This window comes from Silurus aristotelis (genome assembly GCF_946808225.1).
Source record: "Silurus aristotelis genome assembly, chromosome: 9".
Lineage (NCBI taxonomy): Eukaryota > Metazoa > Chordata > Actinopteri > Siluriformes > Siluridae > Silurus > Silurus aristotelis.
In genome coordinates this window covers 2,215,057-2,235,887 of record NC_139582.1, presented here as the reverse complement: position 1 = coordinate 2,235,887, position 20,831 = coordinate 2,215,057, and the positions used below count along the sequence as shown (strand labels likewise).

The 20,831-nt window shown below is 41.0% G+C and overlaps 1 protein-coding gene across 2 annotated transcripts in view; it reads right to left on the bottom strand.

Annotated features, from left to right (window-relative positions):
• Positions 1-20,831, bottom strand: part of myo1ea (myosin IEa) — a 63,230-nt gene that overhangs the window by 26,018 nt on the left and 16,381 nt on the right. For both annotated transcript variants that reach the window (XM_083549887.1, XM_083549886.1), the window contains exons 2-14: positions 20,573-20,716; positions 18,179-18,268; positions 17,522-17,616; positions 11,976-12,063; positions 9,218-9,307; positions 7,470-7,601; positions 7,004-7,138; positions 6,088-6,220; positions 4,817-5,013; positions 4,651-4,731; positions 3,565-3,651; positions 3,351-3,434; positions 2,139-2,306 (exon numbers count right to left, since the gene is read on the bottom strand). In XM_083549887.1, coding sequence (XP_083406013.1) covers positions 2,139-2,306; positions 3,351-3,434; positions 3,565-3,651; positions 4,651-4,731; positions 4,817-5,013; positions 6,088-6,220; positions 7,004-7,138; positions 7,470-7,601; positions 9,218-9,307; positions 11,976-12,063; positions 17,522-17,616; positions 18,179-18,268; positions 20,573-20,716 — 1,524 coding nt within the window. The remainder of the gene's footprint in view (positions 1-2,138; positions 2,307-3,350; positions 3,435-3,564; positions 3,652-4,650; positions 4,732-4,816; positions 5,014-6,087; positions 6,221-7,003; positions 7,139-7,469; positions 7,602-9,217; positions 9,308-11,975; positions 12,064-17,521; positions 17,617-18,178; positions 18,269-20,572; positions 20,717-20,831) is intronic.

Below are 20,831 nucleotides of genomic sequence, written 5' to 3'. Positions count from 1 at the left end.
ATTTACTATTTACTACTTTTTAATACTCTTTACGGACCCTCTTTGTTTGCAGATCTTTTATTTTGCACATTGTACTTTATAACGTTATACAGAATGTATACTGGTCGACATAGTGGTAGACAGTAACAGAGTTAATGTAATTTGTGATTGTACTTAAGTAGGTTTTTTGTAGTTTTTTCACATATCTGTACTTTTTCTGAAGATTTTCCAGTCGGAGAAACTTTTACTGTAACTTCACTACATTTTATCTACAATATTTTAGAACATTTTCGATTACTCACCTACATTTTGTGAAATCAGTCCTTTTTATTTACGTGGATAAAAACGTAACAAACACACGGAAATCCACCAATCAGGGTCGAGCGCACTCTCTGTTTTACACGTGTTCTGATCGGCGCTTGGTGCATCTACTGATCACCAACATACAGTTCAGCATCAGTTCAACAGAACATTTAGAGAGGAATAAATGATGAAGAAACTCCAGACTCGAACTCGACACGACACACGTGACCTCATTAACATGAGTTTTTTGAAGTAGTTGAAAAGAAGGTTTTGTGTTCATGATCATTGTAATAGAAATCAATCAGTGTTTGAGTCTTTAATATTCTATTAATAGATCAGTGTGCTGAGAGTCACATTCAAGTCTTTTCACATAAACTGAGGTGATTGAGTAAAAAATCTTGTGATAAAAATGATAATAGGAACATTATAGTTATAACAAATGAGTACTTTGGATACTTAAGTACATTTGAAGGCAAAAACGTTTGTACTTTTACTCAAGTGAAAGTTTAAAGGGACACTTTTACTGTGTATATTTTACCTCATGTATCTCTATTTTAACTCTACTACATACACATTTTTATATTGTACAGTTTGCACTAAGGTTTCACATTATACTTGTTCTTTTATGTAGCTCTATGTTGTTTGTAGCACCAGAGTTCTGGAGAAAAGAGTTCTGTTTCATATTACTGTCAGCCATATATGGTTAAAATGACAATAAAAGCTTCTTGAACAGACTCTTGACTTGACGTCCACTGATACAGTAACTGCATCATGCCGTCCACCCACTGACATCAACATCACTATGCATTTCTCTTTCAGTTTTCATAGATTTCTAAAATCGAACCGTTGCTACTATTAGTAGATCCTTGACCATTACACTACCTCAACCATGCTTCTTCAGGATCATGAGCAGATCCTTTCTTTCTCCACACTGTGACCTTTCAAACACTCTGGTAAAGGTTGATCTTATTACAGAAATTTCTGTAGTTCTTTTGAATTCAAATTCCTTCAGATTCTCAATGCTGATGAATGGCTGAGCCAGAATAGTTCTGATCTTGAAGGCTTCTTCAAACTCTGGATTGTGATACCCTTATCTGTGCCATTTAACACTTATTATTATTTATTTTAGAATTTAACAGGGAAATTGGTGAAATCTGTAACCCGGTGCCAAAACCACTGAGCTTCTTCCGATGAGCTTGAAGTAGTAGTAGACACTACTTCAGAGGTGAATCATTTTTTTAAAAAACTCAAGGTAGCATGACACACCCGAGCAACAAGGAACACCTGCCAATCAGATGTTCCAATACTTTTGAATAACCTGATCTAAAGCTGAAATTCAGACCTTATATTATATTATTAAACCAAACGTAAGAATTCGTCTCATTCGAACCAAAAAAATACTTACAAATCAAGAAAATGTATATACACAATATGGACCAAAGTACTGAGAGAAAAAAAGGTTCCTTTTTAAATTTGACACACAAAATTGTATTCAATGTCTTTGGATGCAGCGGCATGAAATTTCCCTTAACTTGAACTAAGAGACCTGTTCCAGCATGACAACGCCCCTGTGCACGAAGCTCTGCTTTACATGAGTTTGAGTAGGAAGATCTACTGACTGCACCTAACTTTACTAACGCTCTGGTGTCTCAATGAGCACAAATCTCCTTAAAATCTTTTGGAACATCTTCCCAGAAGACTGGAAGTTATTATGAGTAAATGTGAACTTGATGTGGAATGAGATGTTCAGAAAGAAAACAAACATGCAGCCACGTAGTGCAAACGGAATATTTCCAGCTTGTAGAAACCGTAAACATCCACAAGAAGACAAACAGGCATCAGTGAGCGTCTCTGACCTTCCCCGCATAGTGGTGGATTATAAAGCCTTGATTCCAGCTGTTGAAATGCTCGTGGTTGTTGATCTGCATGCGAAGTTTCTGCAGCATCGTCTGGTCAGCTCCTTCCCCCTTCGCATGCATGGTAGCGCATACGTCATCCAAGATGCACATGATGCCTGGGGGATTCTAGGAAAAGACAAAAACAGGAGAATCCAACTTAATAACTTTAGACAAGACTAAAAGACAATTCTGATTGGTCACAAATTGTAAGTATTAAAACAAAAAAACAGCTACTAAGGATCAGGATTTAGAAGAAAGCTTAGGTGAGAAGGTTCGGTCAGTTAGGGCTATTCTTCAAGCGTGTTCAGCTACACTATGATTCTGATATAGTGAATAAATTGGGAGTCTATTAATGGAAATCTCTATTTCCTAGTTTTCCTTTTAGGAAATGTAGAAAATATCTAGCATGTTCCATTCACATAATCTGTCAATTAAGCCAGCTCCATGAAGAGTTCCTGCTACAGAGCTCTTCACCTATGAATGTGAATGAGATGCAGTAGCATTACATTTTGCCTTTGAACCTGGAGTCCCAAAACCTTTTCCAGCACGACACACAAAGTGCACAAAGTCACCTCCATGAAGATGTAGGTTGGAGTGGAAGATCTTCTGCTATTGAACTCCAACCCTATTGAACAATAAAAGTGTATGCTGATTTCACCCCAGGCCTCCTCACCTCACCTACCTGACTTTACTAACACCCTTATATTTGAATGAGCACAAATCTCCACAAAATCTAGTAGAACATCTTCCTAGAAGACTGGAGGTTATTTACACCAGCAAATGGTGACTAAATGAGGAATGGACGCTTCAAAAAGCACAAATATCCTTCACAACTGTCTCATTTATACACTGAGCAGTTAAAGGTTAAGGGTCTTGCTCAAGGGCTCAGCAGTGGCCGCTTGGTGGTGCTGGGATTTGAACTCATGCCGTTCAAATTAGAAGTCCAACATCTAATATTTAAAGCATCTATGGGACATTAGGAACGTGCTATCAGGTTATCTGAAAGCAGTAAGGGAAACCGGCAAACTATTGCCCCTGGAGATACCTCAATTTGGCACACTATTGAGTTTTATTGGGTGTGTAAAAAACTGTTTATAAAAACAGAGCTCGTATCCTGTCTGAAGGGGAAATCAGCCAAACAAAACCCGACTTCAGCCTCTTGGCATTTACTTTACTCTCGATGAGGTCGCAGACTATCTTGTTGTTAAAGTATTCGATGGGAGTCCATCGGATTCCTTCTTGTACATACTCCTCCTGAAAGAACAAAATATGGGTCGAGAAAAAAAATATTGAAACGTCTTGGAAAACGAGTGTGTAAAGAAATATATCAAAGTAATTATTAGCGTGCCATTACAACTCAAACTCCCAGCAAGGACTTTTGTACCTGCTCGGCTTTCAGTGTGAGCTCGATGAAGATCTGCTGTAGTTTCTCATTCACAAAGTTTATGCAGAACTGTTCGAATCCATTTTTCTAAAACAAAAATGAATAAAGCAATTTAAACAATGAGAGAAACACAATTCTATTCTATTCCCACTGATCCCTCCATCCTCTACCACTGCCCCACTGATCCCTCCATCCTCTACCACTGTCCCACTAATCCCTTCATCCTCTACCACTGTCCCACTGATCCCTCCATCCTCCACCACTGTCCCACTAATCCCTCCATCCTCTACCACTGTCCCACTGATCCCTCCATCCTCTACCACTGTCCCACTAATCCCTTCATCCTCTACCACTGTCCCACTGATCCCTCCATCCTCCACCACTGTCCCACTAATCCCTCCATCCTCTACCACTGCCCCACTGATCCCTCCATCCTCTACCACTGTCCCACTAATCCCTTCATCCTCTACCACTGTCCCACTGATCCCTCCATCCTCTACCACTGCCCCACTGATCCCTCCATCCTCTACCACTGTCCCACTAATCCCTCCATCCTCTACCACTGTCCCACTAATCCCTCCATCATCTACCACTGTCCCACTGATCCCTCCATCCTCTACCACTGTCCCACTAATCCCTCCATCATCTACCACTGTCCCACTGATCCCTACATCCTCTACCACTGTCCCACTAATCCCTCCATCATCTACTACTGTCCCACTGATCCCTCCATCCTCTACCACTGTCCCACTAATCCCTCCATCCTCTACCACTGTCCCACTGATCCCTCCATCCTCTACCACTGTCCCACTGATCCCTCCATCCTCTACCACTGTCCCACTAATCCCTCCATCATCTACCACTGTCCCACTGATCCCTACATCCTCTACCACTGTCCCACTAATCCCTCCATCATCTACCACTGTCCCACTGATCCCTCCATCCTCTACCACTGTCCCACTAATCCCTCCATCCTCTACCACTGTCCCACTGATCCCTCCATCCTCTACCACTGTCCCACTAATCCCTCCATCATCTACCCACTGTCCCGCAGTATCTTCTACCTAGGAAACATGAAAATAATACCTGGAAAATCTCAAATCCGTAGATATCCAGAACCCCGATGTTCTCCTCCTGATGATCCTTCACCATGGCTTTATTGATTGACTGGAAGGGAAATAAAGAATGACTTCTACCTACATGTCCATCAATTAGAAGAGCGATATGAAGAATACGAAAAAAATGCGCCTACCTCTACCAGGTAGTCAAAGACACGAGAATGCAGAGCTTTGGCGAGTGCGTCACGTGTGAAACACGCCTGCTCCACGTTTAGGGTCACGTCTATCGACTCGGATTTGCCTCCCCATTTGCCGTCCATTGTACGGCTGGTGAGTTTCTCCTTTAGCCGCTCCTGTTTGATGCCCAGCAGGAAAGCAGGAAATGCCAGAACTGAACAGAGGAAAATGGCATAGTGAGGAGGAGGGAGGGGTTTCTGTTTCACCAAGGAGATAGTAAACAGTAAACAAGAAGACCCTACAAGAACATCACATTTCTCCAGAAAACAGAATAAAGACTGAAACAGTGTTTTTATTAAACCACAACAAAAGGGGACACCTATGTACAGGTAAAGTAAAGGTGAGTCCTGACAACTCGTCCGGTCTTTAACGTAGCCGACACACGCTAAATCCATTCTTCCTTCAGAAGAGAAAGCCTTCCCTATCAGTTCTAGACACAATCCATCATTCTGGGCATCCTTGAGGGAGAAAAGCGCAAAACAACTCCATCTCCATCTGCTTCCCAGAAGACCTGGGATGGATTGTATGTAAATCATCGATCGAAGAACTTGAACTCATAAACAAATTTCATAAATGAGAACTTGGGATGAAAGGAACCCTTTGATACCTTTCATACCCTGAGGGCTCTGGACACAAACGGAGGTGTGATGCTGCTATACCACTTATTCAGGATGTGGCTAAAGATGTGAAAACCATTCAAAGAAAATTTACGGCGGACATGAAACAAGCAGATCAGCCGGCGAGAAGACTGGGTAATACTGTGCACTCCTGGGTACAGCAGAGCTTTGTGTGAAAATCATTACTATGAAAGGATAGCGAGACGGGTTGAATGGGTGGAGGGAGAGACGAAGCAAGCCGACTGACGAGTACTGGGTGGGGACAGGGAGAACTGGAAGGGCGGGCTGGCGCAACAGGAAGTTCTGCTTTTCCTTGGTGTAATTTTAGTATGTGATGTAATTCAAACCAGACCTCTGAACCTTGAAATGAGCGTGATTTTCTGGGGTAATTCAGCATGCCTGAGTCTGCCTGGCTTCAATAACACAACAAACATTCAGCAGAAGGAGATAGAGGGGAAAAACTAGCCAAATAACAAAAGAAATGTAAGAAAAAAAGCAGAATGGCTTCTTGGTGACCCAAAAAGTGCAACCAAGGACACCGAATGAAAGGAGGAAAAAAAAAACCCACACACAAAGATATATGGTTTTACACATCCAAAGCGTCTACTCACATTCCTCACTCTCCACAGCGGCGTAGTTCCCAGACTCTTTGAAGCTGATGTTGCCTAGGTGAAGAATTCCGGCGACAATCTGCAGGACCATTGTGTGGTCCTCGCCCGAGATCCCGATAACGTTCATAGCGTGCTGGAGAGCGAGCAAAAGTGCTTCAGTTAAAAACGTGCGATGTGTAACCCATTTCTCAGCCTGTGCGCTCTCTAATTCGAGGAACCCGAGCCGTCTAGAAATGTTCCAGCTCCATTTGGACCCCACCTCATAAAGATTTCAGACTTCTCTCTTAATCAATACCCAAAAAAACATTCTACACATGCTGTTTCCTAATCATTAAACATTGAAAGGCTTTGCCATGGAGGAGGTGATGGATCTATAATGATCTCAGATGTTGAGCTAATTTATGAGTTTCTCAGAAGCTCCTACTAAGAAAGTAGGACATTACTCCTAATCGCACGCTCTGGTGCTCATGATATTTCTCACTCGCCAGTGTTTATAATGTTTTAATGATTTATAATGACAGTTTTGGTGTCAGATGAGGATGAGGTTTCCCTTTTGAGTCTAGCTGCTCCTCAAGGTTACTTCCTCATAACATCTAACAGTGGTTTTCCTCGCCACAGTCGCCCCAGGTTTGCTCTTCGGATATAAATACACTAAATATTTTTTTTCTATAAATCTTACTTTCTGTAAAGCTGCTTTGAAGCAATGTGAATTGAAAAAAGTGGCATAGAAATAAAACTGAATTTTTATTGAATGGAATTGAATGACTACTTCTGTGGCTTGTACCTTGTTTTCCTTGCAAGGTAAAAAAAAAAAAAAAAGCAAGAGCGGGCCTATAACTAATCCGTTTTCCCATAACATATATTTTCCTGTCCTCTTTATAATCGAAATAGAAATCAGGTGCAAATTTCCACTCACCCGAGTTTCCTGAAAATCATGTTTGTCGTCAATGTCATCCACTTTGTAGGATCCTGACTGGTTTAGGTATGAGTAGTAATCCAGGTTGGTGATTCCCAGAGTGCTTTTCTGGTCCGCAGTGGCCCCTTCGATCAGCTACGTAACAAACACCAAAGTTTAAGATATTGGTTTTTCAGCTCTAACTTGGAAAGTGCTATGAAACTTTGCAGTGCTTCCATCACAAAGCCACACAACAGGGTCAGTCTGATCTAAGTGCATCCCTTCTAATCCAAGAAAAAGAGGCAGTAGACACGTGTGGACGCTCCAATTATCGCAAAGCCAACCAGTTTTAATTCTCATCCAAAGATCTCATGCAGTAAACAGTTATTTATTTTTCTCTATGAATTCCTCCCCTGCTAATATCCCCCCTCTCCCCCTCCGCCTCCAGAGGAGAGATGAAAACAGTTCCCTAAGGTCTGTTTCTCACCTGGTAGAAGATGTGAAAGCTTCTTTCTCCAGGGTTCCTCGTGACCACGCGAGATTTTTCCAACAGGAAGTTGGAGATTTTCCCGCCATCTGGTTCACCGCCGGAGCTGAACTGAATCTCAAAGTATTTACCCTGCCAGAAGAAACTGACAGTGTTAAAACAGTGTTTAGACACACATATCCTCACACACACACACACACACACACACCCACACACACACACACACACCTGCAGCTCATTGTCTTGTGTACTTAGACCTAAAGAAAAAAAGCCACATTGAGGCAAAGTAAGGGTATGATGAGATTCCCAGCAGGACTGGGGCTCCTGAACACACTGAATCACTTCATCCTGTAACTCCTCCCACAACATGACTGTTCCACGTCTAATCTAAACGTGTCGCATCGAATTTATTCCCCCTGAACTGCAAAATTCAACCGAATCAAAAAGAAACGAAATAATCACATCAACGAGTCTCACTAATTAAATTATGAGTTTCAAAAGTGTAAAAGTGATTTTTTTTTTAGTTAGGGTTTGGGGGTAGGATTGGATGGGTGGTGAATTAGAAGGATAGGTTTAGGGGGTTAGGGTTGAGGGATTAGAAGTTCATGGTAAGAGTTAGGTGTTAGGGTTGAGGGATTAGAAGATTGGGGTTAGAGTAAGGGGTTAGGGTTAAGGGATTAAGGAGTTATTGTTGGGAGTTAGGGGTTATGGATGAGGGATTAGAAGGTTAGGGTTAAGGGATTAGGGATTTATGGTTGGGAGTAGGGGGTTGGGGATGGGGGATTAGAAGGTTAGGGTTAAGGAATTGGGAAATTATGGTTGGGAGTTAGGGGTTATGGATGAGGGATTAGAAGGTTAGGGTTAAGGGATTAATGGTTGGGAGTAGGGGGTTTGGGATGAGGGATTAGAAGGTTAGGGTTAAGGGATTAGGGATTTATGGTTGGGAGTAGGGGGTTAGGGATGGGGGATTAGAAGGTTAGGGTTAAGGAATTAGGAAGTTATGGTTAGGAGTTAGAGGTTAGGGTTGAGGGATTAGAAGGTTAGGGTTAAGGGATTAGGGAGTTAGGGTTGGGTGCTTTGGGGTTAAGGATAGGATTAGAGTGTTGGGGATTAGTGTCGGGTGGTTGAGGGCTGGGGTTATGGTAGGAGGGCTGGGGGTTAGGGGGTTAAGGGTTGTATGGTTGGGGATTTGGGTTAGGTGAAGGGTATTAATAGTATTTGGAATAATATCATGAAATTCAGATTAAAGTTAGAGAGCTGGGATAAATCTAACAGGCTATTATTCCATTCATTTTTGCTCTTTGCTTCCATTCCAATACAAACAGGTCTCTCTGCAGTGACTAAAACGAGCATAGAAATAGAGTGATTCATGTCCACGAGTTCACAATAACTGTGCATGTCATTCTCACTTATATATTGTGAAGTATGCTCACGCTCATATATCAGCCTGGCCTCTGAATACCAAACCTGGATCCACCCTACCCTCTGTCTCTTCTCTGTTTCCAGCCATTGACTTCAGCTGGCCCCGTTTCACACGCATAATGCAGCCAGAAAGAGAAAAGAGAGGGTAATAATAGGATTCCCTTGCTCTTGCCTCTTTTTCTCCCTCGCTCTATTTTAACTGGAAGTTCCTTCTGTTTTCTTTTGTCCCCATGAAGCTCTCTCAGATTCAGATTCAGTAAACCATATGACTTTTAGAGCACTCGCTCTTTCATCCATAAAGCCACTGCAGAAGGTAGAACGCTTACGAATCGGCTAGAATTGTTGTTCCTCAGCGTCTTGGCGTTCCCGAAGGCTTCCAGAAGAGGGTTGGACTGCAGAATGATGTCTTTGACATGCTATGGAGAAAAAAAAAGAAAGAAAAAGCAGCAATGATGATGATGCTGATGATGATGATGATGATGATAATGATGACAATTAGGTACTTTGACAACCTTATGCCTCCGACACAGGCTCCTTGTCATGCCGATACACACAAACATACACACACACCCACACCCACACACACACATACACACACACACACACAAACACACACAAACACACACACACACACACATACACACACACACACACAAACACACACAAACACACACACACACACACACACACACACACGGAAGTCATCTGGCCTGGATTGCATTATCTGCTCCAAACCATCTGCAGATCACTGGCACATGCATTTTAAATCAGCAAACATCTTTTATTATACACAGACGTCGTATGGTAGCATTTCTGGGGAGCCTGTAAACTCAACTGCTGTCATTTGTCAAGAAAACGTGACTGGAATTCAGATGGCGGATCAGCAACATGGACAAACACACTCCTGAATATCCAACAGCTCAAAGAGAGTTATTTAACCCATACATGAGTGTATTTGCATATATAAGACACAAGGGGAAAATTGCATGCAGTATAAAATGGACTGGAGTCTGTTTACTAGATACAAGAGTATTTATTATACTGCATGAAAACATTCTGCGTAGATAATTAAAAATAATTTTATATTTTAAAGAGTTTAATAATAAAAAAGTTCCTCAAACACCACGTTCTGGGGAATATGTTCATAGAGACTGTGTACATAAAGCACATCTTCAGAAAAGATCCTTCCAACACACAACATATAACAGCTCATTATTAACATGAGTGTGGAACAAACATCTCTCTCTCTTTCTTTAGCGGAGGAGAGAAGAATAATGAACCGATAGTGAGTTCGGAGACGATGTTAAATAAGTGTGGAAACACAGTGTCTTTTATGTTCTTTGAGAGACACACACGCATGTTCCTTTTATTTCTATGCAACAAACTTGGTAATGTAACAGTATGAAGATTTACTTCAATCAAATAAATCCAAATGTTCCATCCGGGCAGTTCGTTTCTCCAAACTTTCTTTCGGCTTCTTCCATTAGGGGGCGCTATAGCGGACCATCCGCATGTTTGATTTGACACATGTTTTTATGCTGGATGCCCTTCTTAACGCAACCCTCCCCATTGAGCCGGGCTTGGGACCGGCACTAAGGCTTGAACAACCCTAATTGCTGGGGTTGGTTCCCTGACGGAGGATCAAACCCGGGCTGCAGCGGTGAGAGCGCCGCATCCTAACCACTAGACCACCACTGGGAACCCAGTTTGTTTCAGTTCCTCCAAACATTCAGCTGAAACACTTCGCCATGCTTTTTTATTTATTTTTTTTAAAAAGTTTTTCTTCACTAGTTGGAGATTTCCTTCTTGTGATCCAGTTCATCCCAGAGCAGTTAATTTAGGTGTGGTGACTGGGCAGGTCGTTCCATGACAGATAAAGACTCCAGATGACTGTTTGCTCTCTAAATATCGCCTACAGAGCTCGGACGTATTCGTCGTTTTGGCTCGTCGTCTTGTTGTACTGTGAAGGCGGTTCTGAAGTGTTGAAGTATGGAATGGCAGCCATGTTGGTTTAGGATTCCTTTTATTTTCTTGTATAAGTCTCCAACCTTCCCTGCTTCAAAACTACTCCAAACCGATAAGCTTCCACCCATTTGTTTGACTGTGGGTGAACATGCATGTGTCTCACAAACAATAGTGCTTCCAAACTTTTCACAGGTACTCATATACATATATACACAACCCCCAGTAATAAAAAAAGACTTGAATAACAAGACAGAAAAAGGAATCTGTGAAGGAACGTCAAGAGCAAAACGAGCAGGAAGATCATATTAGAATGTAAATCCAATACACTGCTTTGTTTGGGGACATAACAGATATGTATTTAATTTTTTATATATTTGGATATTCTAGATTCTGGATTAAATTCCAAAAGTGGCAGCTTGGTGGTGAACTCCTGACCTTTAGATCAATAACCTAGAACCCTAACTTTTTATCTACCATTTCCATTTGTTCCCTCTGGGACTTGCAGCTTAATAGTGAAGACATTGACCTTTGACTCTGAAGCTCATGAGTTCAAATCTCAGTCACACCACGCTTCCACTCCTTGGCCCCCGAACAAGGCCCTTAACCCTATATTAGGTTTGTTGTATGAATTACATAAATGTAAGTGGCTCTAGATAAGGGTGTCTGAAAATGTGGTGAAAGAGAATAAGTGTAAGAGCACAATATGTCATTCTCATCATCATTCTCATCATCATCAGCATTCACAGGTCATGAGTTCAAATTCCAGCCACACCCAGCTGCTACTCATGGGGCCCCCAAGTAAGGCCCTTAACCCAATGATAAGTCCCTTATCCCTGAGATAAATCTAAGTCGCTCTGGGAAAGGGTGTCTTCCAAAACAGCAAAAAAATAAAAATAAAGACATTGACTCTGGACTAATGACTCTGGATCAGAAGATCACAAGTTCAAATCCCAGGACCACCAAGCTGCCACTGCTGGGCCCTTGAGCAAGGCCCTTAACCCTCAGCTCCTCAGTTGTAAATAGATTTTTATAAGGGTGTCTGCCGAATACCGTGAATGTAAAGCAGCTTAAAATATGGAAAAAAAAACAGGTTTGTTTTGACAGACGTGTTGGACTCACCTGCACTCTAGGTCCTCCTCCAGACACTCTCGAGACGTAGCTCATAATATATTTGGCTGCGACCGTCTTCCCGGCACCGCTCTCTCCACTACGAGACACAGAAATCCCAGTCAAAATTGCAGTTCACACAAAACACAGAAGGCTGCGTCATCAGAAAACTCAGAGAAGCTCATTCTCAGCATCCGTAAGCAGGACCTGAACGCTTTTCCACAAATAAACAAAACACTGGACTATTCTCACTGTGGTTGATACACTATTTAAAGGAGGCAGGAAACCAAGACAGGGAACATACACTGGGGAATTTTCATTGAGGTCAGAAAACTCTGACAAGCTCTGACCCAGCAATTTAAGATAAATGTTTATGAATGGCATGGAAGGACCGCATGGAAACACTGCGGCCTTACAGCTGCAGAATCGCTGGTTTGATCTAGAAAATTTTGTCTTTCTTGTGTTTCAATCATATCTTTAAAGAGGAACTCATATCTTTTTGGTTTCTTGGGTTTCCTTCTTATAAAAAATCCATGAATGAGTGTGTAACTGGAATCCCATTTGGGGTCATTTCCTACTTTGTATCCTAGAACAGCCTCTGGATCCACTGTGACCCTAAGCCAGGGCTGTTTCTAGCCTTTTTGGCACCCTGGGCAAGATTCCTATTGTCACCCCTCCACGGCTCCACCCTCCCACCACAATGCTACACTCCTACACCATACAAATCATTCACAACCTTCCATAAAAAAAGGTTAAACAGTTAACAATCGGTGCAGAATTGAATGTAAACATATACCGTATATATTAAACTTCAGCAGAAAAGCAGGAAGAAGGCGGAGAGAGGTTAGGGGTTAGGGGCTCATTGGCGCCCTCTAGCTAGTTGCGCACTAGGCGACCACCAATAACTAGAAATAGTGCTGCCCTGATAAAAGGATGAATGATGTGAATGTATTTAAAAGTCTAGTTGTAAAATGTAACACTTTCTATTTAACATAAATCAAACACACACACACACACACACACACACACACACACACACACACACACAAACACACACACAACAAAAATGCTGTTCAGAATTTGTAGCTGGTTTGGGCGACGAATCAGAAGGTTATAAGGTCCGTGCCTAGCTTCACCAAACTCCCGATTGTGGATCCTTGAGCAAACCATTTAGCCGTTTCCTTCATGAACAAACCAGTGTTCTTAAACATTTTTAAGTGAATGAATTGTTCTCGATCCTGTTCCTGCTTTAGTGGCCGTGAAGCAACATATCACCGATTGGAGATATTTAAGGAAAAGAACCTCTTGGAAAAAATTATATTTGGTGCTCATTCTGAACAAAACTGGGTGATGGGATTAGTACAAAACAAAAAATCCGGTTCATGAACCAGTTCGGATGTGAGCTTTACTGGAAGGAGAAAGGGGTGGAGCCGAGCTCTGAAGACAATGTGGAGCTTAGGACAAGTTTTATATCTGTACATGAAGCATAATTCCATTTAATGAATATATATTGACTGATTTTCTTGTTGCTTTGGATATAAGTATGTAGAGCTGTAAATGTATTGCTAATAAATATTAATAGAGTAGAAGTAAAATGAGAAAAGCACATTTTATTTTATTTTATTACGGCACAAACCTTTTACTTATTGTGTTTGATAGAAACAAATTGACAGACTATGTACAGTTTGCTTTCCATGTGTTTTCTATGTGTTTACGACACTTTTTTCATGTCAAGTCAACACCGTCATTACAATGGAATAATCTAAATTTCCTAACAGTGATGAGAACTTCAAAGAAATTAGCCAATGCTGACATTTCACATTACATCACACCATATGGAAGTTGGCGGTTGATGCGTATTTACGACGTTATTCTACCTAACCAAAATTTTCTTGAATTTCTCAACAGACCTGCTGTAAGCTCATATTCTTATCAGGTCTCTCACTGTATTCTCACTGTCACTCTGCATATAAAATACCTGACAGATGCATGTAAGCTACATTATTTGGGCGAAGTTCATGAACACCTGACCAAAAGATTCATATGTAACATCTTATTCCACATTTAGTCCCTATTTGCTCTTATAGTAACATGTTTCACTAGATTTTGTGGATATTTGTGCTCATTCAGACACAAGGGTGTTCGTAAAGTCAGGTACTGATGTAGGTGAGATGAAGAGGCCTGGGGTGCAGTCAGCATCCATTCCAAAGGTGTTCAACAGGGTTCCAGGGTGATATGGTTTACATGGGTTGGAGTGAAAGATCTTTAATGGGTTGCTAAAAAGCTCTCACCTATTTGGGGGGAACTGGAATGGGAAATTCAAAAAGCTCATACGCATCTTATGGTCAAGTGTGCCCAAACTTTTGTCCAAATAGTGTACAAGCCATTGGAGAAGGCCAGAGGAAACATTCAGAGATCAATTATGCACTTTGCACGTCAGTAACTCTATACACCTACTTGTTTAAGCCAGTTTTAACCTTAGAAGCCTTCTACTCTGTCTTTTACACACACACACACACATGCACACACACACACACACACACACACACACACACACACACACACACACACAGGCACGTGTGCACAAAATTAACTTGTGTTAAGATTCAACGTCGCTGTGTACTTTATTAGGAACATCTGCATACCTGCTCATTCATGCAGTTATCTAATCAGCCAATCACGTGACAGAAGTGCAATGCATCATGAAGGTCATGAAGATACGGATCAAAAGCTTCAAGCTCAAATCACACATAACTGATTGTTGGTGCCCAGGGAGCTTGTTTGAGTATCTCAGGAACTGCTCTTTTTGGTTTCCATGCGCTTTCATGTATGAAAACAAACCAAAAAAACATCTACGACCCCAATTAATAAAAACGTTAGGACACTGCAACAGAATGCAATGATTTGCAAAATCTCATAGAACCATATTCTATTTACAATAAAACATAAAAATCATATCAAATGTTTAAACTGAGAATAGATACCATTTCAGAAGAAAAAATTAGGTCATTTTGAATTTCAGGGCAGTGACGCGTCTGAAAAAATTAGGTACAGGGCCATGTTTACCACTGTGTAGCATCAGGTCTTTAGCCCGTATACATCTGAAAACTAAGAAGACTAGATGCTAAAGTTTTGGAGGAGGAATGCTGTCCCATATGTGTCTAATACAGGATTCTAGCTAATCAACAGTTCTAGGTTTCCTTTGTTGTGTTTTTCGTTTCGTGATGTGTTAAATATTTTCAAATGGTGAAAGATCAAGACTGCAGGCAGGCCATTTCAGCACCTGGACACTTCTACAACAAAGTCATAGAACTTTCTTGCTCGTATATGCAAGCCCTTCTCTGAAAAAGGAAGTTTTCTGGATGGAAGCATTGGATGGTCCCTCTCCTCTTTAGTCTGAATGATGTAGTATCCATGGGTAAAATAAAAATTTCAATTTGTCTGGCCACAGAAAAGTTTTCCACTTTGCCTCAGTACATTTTAAATGAGCTTTAGCCTGGAGAGGATGGTGACTTTTCCGGATCATGTTCACGCATGCCCTTTTTTTTGCATGATAGAGATGTAACCTGCATTTGTGGATGACATGGCAAACTGTGTTCACAGACACTGATTTCTGGAGGTGTTAGTAAACCCATGCAGTGATTTCCATTACAGAATCATCACTGCTTTAAATGCAGTGCCCCTGTCAACTTGTCCGAATGACATTTTACACAGTATCCCAACTTTTTTTGGAATTGGGGTTGCAGTTTATGGATTTGCTATTAGAGTCCGTAGCGGCCGAATACCACGCAGATGGAGCTTGGAGGAAACGTTGCTAATTTCCCGGATAATTGGATAATAGCAAAAAATGAAGTGGATGTACATACACTTTATAATTTGCCTCTCTGTGACTCAACATCTAAGTGATGTTAACTTTCCACTGAGACAGGAAATGAGTAATCCAGATATTGTCATTTCTCTAACCTTAATCTATTTCCAAACCAAAGGCTAGAGCTTTAATCTGGGTGCTATTTTCGAACCCTGTTCCGTGGGAGTACCCAATTGTATTTTGTAATTCCATGGATTTATTGGCCAAATATGGACACAGGGTAAAAAAAATAGATTTCCTGTGAACGCTGTCAGCTTCATTCAACAGTCCGTGATAAAACTCATTACCTCAGCCAAAACAGATGCAGTGCTGCACTATACAATGCTGGTGTTTGTGTTCTTTAAACCAAACTGTACATCCACCCTGGCCTTTTGTGGCAAAGTCACAATGATGGCCTGATAATGAGGTGATGAGGTGTCCCTGACTCCCTGGGAATTACCTCTATTCTCTCTGTATCCTTACCTCTGTTCCAGTGAGGGACAATTTCCTCTCTAAATAGCTTCCTCCACTTGAAAAAGACTGTTTTTATGAAACAGATCCCCCAACTTCCGTCACCATTGTGACTGTATAACAATAGGAGTCTATGCAATATTTAGGTCACATAGTTAAGTATGAGCAAAATCAAAACAGCAAGCGGAAAAAGCCTGGCCGAAAGCAAAACAAACGATTCATCCTGCACAATATCTTGTAGGATTTGTGCTCAAAGAAACAACAGTAACATGTTAAGAGGGAGCTGAAAATTCCTGCATGATAAAAAAGGAAAGAAAGTCAGAGGGAAAAAAGGAGGAAAAAGTGCTGCAAGTATGAAACGGCTCATTTCATGATCGGGCGAAAAACTTTACATCATAACAATAACATTAGGTTAAAGTGCTATCCTGACCGCACAATGCCTGAGCAGCAGATTCAGGCATGGTCTTTGTTTGCTAATCTGGTCAATCATGATCTCACTTCCAGTTTATTTGATGTTTTTTGTCCTGGTTAACTGACTGCTGGACAAACAAACGAGAAGGAAAATGCTGAAGTGTGAGCCATTCGCCATGATGTAAGCGATACGGTCAGAACCCAGGCCTCATTTGCGGCAGACCACCAACACACACAACAAACCAGAACTTCCCTTTATCTCGCAAAATGAAAAGACCCGAAGCAATTTTATGCAGTAACCATACACCCCAAATCCTCTTTCAGAAGATTCATGAAGTGAAAAAGAACTGAGAAATTTCACAGCTGAACCTACTAAACTATTACAGGTGAACTTCCTGCACTGTGGGAGCAGGAAATATAAAAAAATAATATTTGTTTTTGACCCACATGCAAGACAGAATATGCAAATATCCACCAAGTGTGGTTTGGGATCACACTGATGATACCGAATATCCTGTGAATGACAATGTTGGAGATTTAAATACCTGGATTCAAAGAATATAGATAGTGGCGTATGCATAGAAACTCATTCATACACCTCTAAATCGGTCTCAAGCTTCAAGCCAGTCAGCTTCTATATCACCTGAAGTGCCTGAGCTAGTCAGGCCTGCTTTCCTCCTTTCCATTATCTTATTAATTGTCTTGAAAAATAAAAAAGCTGCCACGTGTCCAGCGAGCTCACAAAACCAACATGGCCAATGCCTTTCTTAACAATAAGACAACTCCCACGTGGCTGAGACGGGTGAGTCAGACTTATTTGTTTGCCTACCTGATAATGACGCACTGGCTTTCACGTTCAATCATCATGTTTCTGTACATATTGTCTGCCAGCGCATAGATATGAGGAGGGTTTTCATATTGAGCCTACAGGAGAGAAGGACAGAGTTAGTTAGAGCGGGTTAAAAATATATATATATATAAATAACACATTATATTATAGAAATCGTACGGGTTAAAATTTCGCATCGCAGACGCTACAAAGAGCGACATGCTGTTTGCAGAGGTGACTTCCTGCCAGGTAAGTTCCTTATAAGACAGGTCTGAGCTGCATTCCCTTTAGAGAAGAATGCGGTGGGTACAAGTATCTGGACCGCACCTTATTTCTTTAAAAACAGAAATAACATGCGTAGTCGCTAAATGTATTGAATATTTCAGTTGGGATTTCACTGGTGAGTCTAAATAGGTTTTTATACAAAAATAAACTCTTTTAATTCCAAGGCATTTATGTTTACGGCGTTTGGTAGACGCCCTTATCCAAAGCGACTCGCATTTATCTTATCTGAAGGTTAAAAACCTTGCTCAACAGCTTGGAGCTGCTAGAATTTGAACCCGTAAACCTTCCGTTCAGAAGTCCAATATTTTCAACCCTGAACTGCCACTTCCCAAACTTCCTGCATTTCTTAGTCATTTCCAATAGAATACTTACTGCTCCCTGGTACATCTCCACCTCCTTGTCCCCAAAGTATGGCATTTGTTTAAATGGGTTAACAGATATCAGCACAGGTCCAATGTATGTCTATAAACATAAGTCAAGGGTTATAAAAATTTTTTTTATTCCAAGCACATCATATAGTGTATTATATTTAGGCTTTTTTACTGTATACTGTATGTGTTGTCCCCCAGTACTTGGTTCTACATATGTAATTTTGTCTATATGTGGGTCTTCCCCAACTGTTACTATAAACTTGGAGGCACACAATTGTACAGGATGTCTTTTAGATGTGATTGCATGACATTTTCACTTCACTTAACAATGACATGACAATGCCTCTCTGCACAAAGCCAGCTCAACGAATATATGCTTTACATGGGTTGGAAGATGTGGAAGATCTCCTGCTATAGAGCTCTGACCTCAACCCTTTTGAACTTGATGAATGTGGATGCTAACTGCACCTCAGGCCTCCTCAAGTCATTTAGATCAGTATCTGATTTTACTAACATGCTTATGGCTGAATGAGCACAAATCCGCCTTAAAATATAGTAAAACATCTTCTCAGAAGTTTGGAGATTTTAATAAGAGCAAATGTGGACTGAATGTGGAATAGGGCGTTCAATAAAGAAGTACAAAACAGTTTTATAGACAGGTGTCAACGTCTGTCTGTCTGTCTGTCTGTCTGTCTGTCTGTCTGTCTGTCTGTCTGTCTGTCTGTCTGTCTGTCTGTCTGTCCGTCTTGTTCTCCTTTCTATAATAAACTATGAGGTGTTCTCTTATCTACTTTTATACATTATATACAGTGTGTTAAACATTATCAGAAGCTACAAAAACAAGTCTGTATTTGATTCTAAATACAAAGCTGAGAAACTAGTGGCTTCATGCTTTCCTTCAAGTTCTTAAATATCTAAAATACTGCTGAGATAATCGACTCTATTTAAAAAAAGGGGGAACTCTTTTTTTTTTTATAAATAAAGAATCATGGAATGGGCTAAAACTGGCAAGTGAAAAGCAAAGTTAAAAATAAATGATGATGAAGATGATGATGAGTATGACATGTCATATAGTAGCAGAGGAACTCATGCTTGATATGTCAGAGGTCTGCAAAGGCAGTACTGTCTCCTCTGACTGGAGTCACTTGGCAGGCTGCTGCTCGTCGCAAATAAAGGAAGCATTGAGCTTGACTCACGCTGACCTCAGTCCCATATGCCGCTGACTGCAACACTGCATCACTGTTACTATTTTCTCTCTACAATCACTGCACTTAGTCTGGGTTCAAAGATCTATGGCCTGAAGTAGCTAAAAACCCTTAATCCTAATCATTCCAGAGATGTTCATGACCTATGAGATTTCTGCAAGGTCCAAAGAGGCTGTTACGCCTTGAATATTGATACATACCCTGATTATTATGTTATATAGACAAAAGTTGTCTGAGTATAAGATGCTTTTTTGAACATCTCAGTCCCTATTTATATGGTATAATAACCTCCACTCTTCTGGGAAGATGTTCCACTAGATTTTGTGGAGAGTTTTGCTCATTCAGGAACACCAGACCGGATCATAATATGGGTATGTGCTTCATTTTAGACATCCCACTTCATATTTAATCCTCAATTGCTCTTATAATAATCTCCACTCTTCTGGGAAGATGTTTTGTGGAGATTTGTATTTATACAGAAACACAATTGTGTTAGTAATATTAGGTAGTGATGTAGGTGAGGTGAGGAGGCCTGGGGGTGCAGTCAGCGTTTAATCCATTGTGCTGTAATGCAGGCCACTCATGATCTTCTGGTCCAACCTTCATAAAAAAGCCTTCAGGCTTGGTGCACAGGGGTATTGTCATGCTGGAACAGGTGTGGGTCTCCTAGTCCAAGTGAGGGGAACATTTTATGCTCCTGCATCCAAAGACGTCTAACACAAATGTGTGCCTTCAGGTTTGTGGTAGAAGTTTCAGGAAGAACCACATATGGCTGGAAAAGTCTGGTGTTTCAATACATTGATCAATATTGTGTATATATGACTATCACAAGCTCTTTTGTTGTGGGAAAACAAAAGAGCTCACGAGAGTCTGAAGGTACAGTGATTTGACGTCCAACCCATCTCATTTTTAGATCAGAGTGGCTCAGGCTATATACATGTTTGGTTAAGCCTGATTACAGTCAGTCTAATCAAGATCTGATCTATGGAGTGCTGGAACAAATCCAAGAGCACATTTGAGAGAAAATGCAGGAAATGATTTTTTATCCATAAATAACTGAGGAGAGGCCCGAGGAGAGCCGTACGTCATAAAGACATCAATCAAAACGCAGAGAGCTTTTCAAACGACACTTCTAAAGCCTCTCGTACTCCTGCTTTTACACCGCCCTCTTCCTGATCATTTAAGGATACGAAAATGTAGTCGTCCATATATCTCTTCTTCAGGTTTTCCACAATAGCGTCTTCGTTAATTTTGGTGAGTAGCACCATATCGTCCACGCCGCTCTGCTTGACATTGTGGCTCTGCCAGTGGTACCGGTAGTGTCCCCGGCTCCCCTGTAACAAAACACACAAAACACATTTACACATTACTTACAAAATTAACACTTTTGTTTCACAGCTCCTTGGATATAATCTCCTTTCAATACGATGCATTTGTACATTTAATCCT